This window comes from Myzus persicae, unplaced genomic scaffold, assembly GCF_001856785.1.
Source record: "Myzus persicae strain clone G006 unplaced genomic scaffold, MPER_G0061.0, whole genome shotgun sequence".
Taxonomy (NCBI): Eukaryota; Metazoa; Arthropoda; class Insecta; order Hemiptera; family Aphididae; genus Myzus; species Myzus persicae.
In genome coordinates this window covers 1-5,063 of record NW_019100894.1, presented here as the reverse complement: position 1 = coordinate 5,063, position 5,063 = coordinate 1, and the positions used below count along the sequence as shown (strand labels likewise).

Genomic DNA, 5,063 nt, shown 5'->3' with positions numbered 1-5,063 from the left:
CGGGCAGAATAAGCTGAGTATCATAGACGCTTTTGAACCTGGGTTCATGACAGTAATTGCCGTGCCACTGCGCTGTGTAGCTTGTGTTTAATTAGTTTTACTAGCTTTAGACGTTTTATTCACGGTTTATTAATTATTTAATAATTATTATACATTTATACGTATATTCGTATAACATTTATTATTATATTTTACATTTGTATAAGCATTTAAGCATTTGTTCTAATTTTAAAATGCAAAAAGAAAATATAATAGAATTTTTATTATATACTTAATTTATGTTATATAATTTAAGTCTCCCCAGAATATGTACTCACGAGCCGCTACTGTTCAAATTAAAATTTTTTTGAACGTTGAATTTTATAAAGTTTTTGTTGTTCATTAGGCAGACTCTTTTCACTCTAGAGATTCTAATTTCTAATATTCTATAATTCGATAATTCAAATTATTTTATATGATTACAATATATTAAAAAATTAATTATTTTTCTCATAACAGAAACAAAATGAAGCGAAGAAGTCAGCCATCGGTTTTAAACTTTTTTGAGAAAAAAAAAACCTGAAAGTGGAACCACCCAAATTAATCAACCCTTATCTATGAGTTATCCAACTGATCCTGAAGCTTCAAGTTCTCCTGAAAAAATTTCTTCCGTTGAAGAAGAACATGAGCTATTATTTGAAAATGATGTAGGAATCTATTTAGGAAATCCAACGACAGATAACGAAAAAAAGTTTAAAGTTTTTCAAAATCCATGGATGCCACCTTTATCATATAAATTTCCTGTAACGATGTCTTTCTTTCCAACGCCACTGAATGGAACAATATTCTTGGCTCGTATTTTCAGATGTTGCCAAAGGTGCTCTTTGTAAAGTGTGCGTTTTATTTGGTCGAAATCATGGAACTACGGTCTTGAGTGGCCATCCCATTTATAAATTGGAAAAAAGCTAAACAAATATTTGACAGTCATAGTAAGGCAGACTATCATATGTTTTCAGTTTAAAAAGCTCAAGGGTTTATGACAGTTATGACACGGAAAACTACTGATATTATAACATCTATAAACTCAGAAAATAAGAAACAAGCCGAAGAAAATAGGAAAAAGTTGATCTCCATTGTTGAAACCGTAATCTTATGTGGTCGTCAACAAATAGCTTTAAGGGGTAAAAATGAAACTGGAAAAATAAATTTAACAGAACCCCCCTATAATGATGTCAACTTTCGGACAATTTGGCGATTTCGTGCAAGATCGGGTGATATTTTCCTAAAGAAACATATTTTATCCCAAACATCCGACAGTCGATCAATGTTCACGTCGCCAACAATACAAAACGAAATTATTGATCTATGTGGCAATTTTATTCAAGAAAAAGTTGTCAATAGAATAAAAAATGCTGGGTTTTTCACTATTCTTGCTGATGAAACGCAAAATATATCAAGGTACGAACAATTAGCTTTATGCATTCGGTACGTAGACGATTCTTCTGCAGATGGTGTTTTCATCAGAGAAGATTTCCTTAGAGTTTGTGCATGTAAAAGATGTGACAGCTTCAGCATTGGCCACCACCATCATGCAATGTATAATTACTTTTGGATTAGATATGGAGATGTTAGTAGGCCCAAGAATATGATGGCGTTGCTGTGATGAGTGGTCAATTTCGAGGAGTGCGCACAATAATCTCAGAGAAATACCCAAAAGCTCAGTTCATACTTTAAATATGGTTTTGGCAGTTTCTTGTGAAATTCCAATGATCCAAAACTGTATTGGTACTATTAAGACTGTAAATAATTTTTTTATACAATCCACGTTGCGTGATGGTATTCTTAAAGATGCGGCAGAGTCAGCTGGAGCTACTCACTCTAATCTGGTTTCTCTTTGCGAAACCCGTTGGACTGAAAAACATTTGGCAGTAGAACGATTTGCAGAAATGTTTTCTGTAATAACAGAAGCACTGCAAGCTCTACAAGATAGTCGAAGAGAATTTGCATCACAAGCTTACAAATTAAAACACGCAATAGAAAACTCACAGTTTGTAGTATCGATGCTCATTTTGCCAAAAGTTTTCAGCTTCACATCAACTCTCAACGAAATTCTTCAAACTCAAAATATTGATTTGACCGAAGCTTGCAAATATGTAGATATCGAAAAAAAACATTAGAAGACATATGAAATGATGATGAATTTTTAAGAATTGTGACAGATTCTAAAGAATTTTTAGGTATTGAGTCACTTACAGCACCTGGAATCACAAACAGACAAAAAGGACGAAGCAATAATCCTGCAGAGACAGCCCAAATATTGACCAAAAAAATTGACCGAAATCCATAAAATGTACCTGATAAATGAAAAACTTGAAAATCTGTTGTGTGAGTATCAATTATGGACCAAGAAGTGGGAAGAAATAAGTGATGACTTGAATGAGTTAAATGCAATCAAAACATTGGAAAAGTGTGATAAACAGTTTTTTCCTCTCATTTATAATCTTCTCAAAATTTTAGCCACTCTTCCTGTTGATGTGTGCTAACGCCGTATTATCGTTGAAATCAGGAATTAATGATTTATAAATAAAAACACTAGTTAAATTACTTCACGTACACTAATTTTATTATTTCTACTCAAACACGATTTAGCTTATAACTAAGATTTTTTGTCTACACTATAGAGGTTCTGTCTAACTCGAGTCCGTACTCCGACTGCCGACACGGCCCCGTCCGTGGGAACCGTATGGGTCCTTGCACGGCGAATTCGCTGACCAACGCACTTCCCACAGTCACGTAGGCCATTGCGTTATCCAGCGAATGCACATATCGCATACAGGGTGTCTAGTATATACAGGGTACAACACTGTGTCTACTGCAAGTGCGGAACGTTCCTTTTCTACATTAAAGCGCTTAAAGACGTATTTACGAAACAACATTGGTCAAGAGCGACTTACTGGACTAACTCTTCTAAATATTTATAGAGATATAATTGTTGATCCTTTACTCATTGTGAACAAATTAACACAACGTAGGAAACGATTAAATTTGCTTGTATAATGTTTAAAAAAATAAAATAAAATGTATTTTATTAATATACGCATTTATTTGTATTTGGCTTTTTCACGTTCGCCTACTACTAATAATTTAAGTTGAAACCCCCCCCCCCCACCATTAAAAATCTATACTTACGCCCCTGGCGCCAAGCAATATACAGCTGTACCGTCAGTATAACTATATGCAGACTATGTAAAGTGAATATCAAATGACATGTTCGTCTGCTTCACTGACTGATATACTACATCGTTACATCTAACGTGGTCCTGTCTTTAAAATTTTAATTATGACTAAAGGATTGTGACTAATGTGATTTATTGTCGAATCAATAAAAAAAAATCATGTATTTATGTACATATATAGGTATACACTTCTGCCGGGTCAACCGCACGCTCGGTTTGTAAACACGACCGCGGAGGCTACGGACAGAATTCGCAAACGAACCGAATGCCACCTACCCGCCGTGCGATCGGTGCGCAAAAGGCTGTTGGAAAGACGAAACGGACGGGGGAAAAACGAAAAGACATAGAACGCTTGGAAGTGGCACATTTTGGGATCGAGATCTCGGGCGCCACAGACGCCACACGAAAAAAAACCGGATTCCAGTGACCGTAAAAATGTGTGTGAAACGCGACAGGAGCACGAACGGAGCCGGAAAACGGGAGAACGGGTGACGAAGAGGGAAAAAGTCTTCAGATTTCTAAGAAAACCGACACGTCTGATAACGGATAACTCGATAAGGACGTGGCCGGCGGAAACGGCCCGGTACTGTAGCATCCGCCAGATAGTGGTTGAAACTATATAAGTCGCGTTTGTAGGTAGCATAGAGTAATATAGAGGCGGCGTTAACCATCACATTTGAAGTCACACAATCGGCCATTGATCCCGAGAGAGAGGAGTCTATCACCGATATTCTTTTCCGTTAGATCGCGCTGCACTCAACTAATGTTAATCCCCCCAAAAGGCCAAAAGTATTTAAAATAATTTTTTTAAATATTTTATTCGGAAAACTAACTAATTTTAGTATAAGTATTCGAATACATATTCAGATATTCTGTATATTAATTATTTAAGTATTTATTCCAAATACTTTTAAAAGTATTATTTCCATGTTTGCTGAAAACCTATAGAAATCTTTTCAATGTACTGATAAATATTTTCATCACCGTCATAAAATATATTGTATTTACTTGTATTTAAAACAACCTATTTGTTCAACTAGGCTAATTTTGCTAGTAAAAACTTGCTCAATGATAGTCAAATCATTCAAATATGTCACAAATGACAGTACTATACAGGGTGATTCTTTTATCAAACAACACTCATTATTTGAAAAAGTATTGAATTTTTTCAAAATTGTAGATTTACGCTGTTCTAGAATTGTATATTTTTTTTATATTTTTCACCCTTATATTTATTAGGTAAACCACCATCAACTTTTGATTTTCAAATGGTAACCTATACTTAAAATTTCATAATTGAATAAAACTATTTTTTTCATTCATTATTACGTTCAAATTTTCATTTTTCGTTAAACCGTTGATGAGATATTGCTCCTCAAAGTTAGGTGGTTTTGGGAGATAGTTATAGTGTGTAAATGTGTTATACCTCGGCAGTAGATACCGCAGCTATCAGGATTTTTATGTCCCAGGGCAAAAGATATTACACTTTTCAAATCAGTTCATAAAGTACTTAGAGCTCCTAAATGTATTTTATCATGCTCATTTTTCAGGGAGTCACGCAGTTCATCCCACGAAGGTGATTGCGGCATTGGTCAGTGGTCGTAATAATTATTATCAATTATAAAGAACAGAAGTTATAAGTAATAAATTCGATATCTTTCGACCCAAGATATAGCGGCGATAATCTTTGTACCTGATAGAGTGATAGCCGATAATACCTACATACAATAACACACGATCATATTATTATTATTTATTATTATTGGTCTGCTTCTGTTTGTAGCTTCGATCACTATTTAATCTCTATTCTATGCTGACTACAACACACCATAGAATAACATACGGAAA

The 5,063-nt window shown here is 34.6% G+C and overlaps 1 protein-coding gene across 1 annotated transcript; it reads left to right on the top strand.

Moving 5' to 3' along the window:
• The first annotated feature begins 1,024 nt into the window (after positions 1-1,024).
• Positions 1,025-1,642, top strand: LOC111026651 (52 kDa repressor of the inhibitor of the protein kinase-like). Its single transcript, XM_022304772.1, has one exon. It carries the CDS (start codon positions 1,025-1,027, stop codon positions 1,640-1,642), a length of 618 nt encoding a protein of 205 aa, XP_022160464.1.
• Positions 1,643-5,063: the final 3,421 nt, after the last annotated feature.

Bases quoted from the DNA above. Each gene is read 5' to 3' on its own strand.
- LOC111026651 (XM_022304772.1), top strand. From the start codon at position 1,025: ATGACACGGAAAACTACTGATATTATAACATCTATAAACTCAGAAAAT.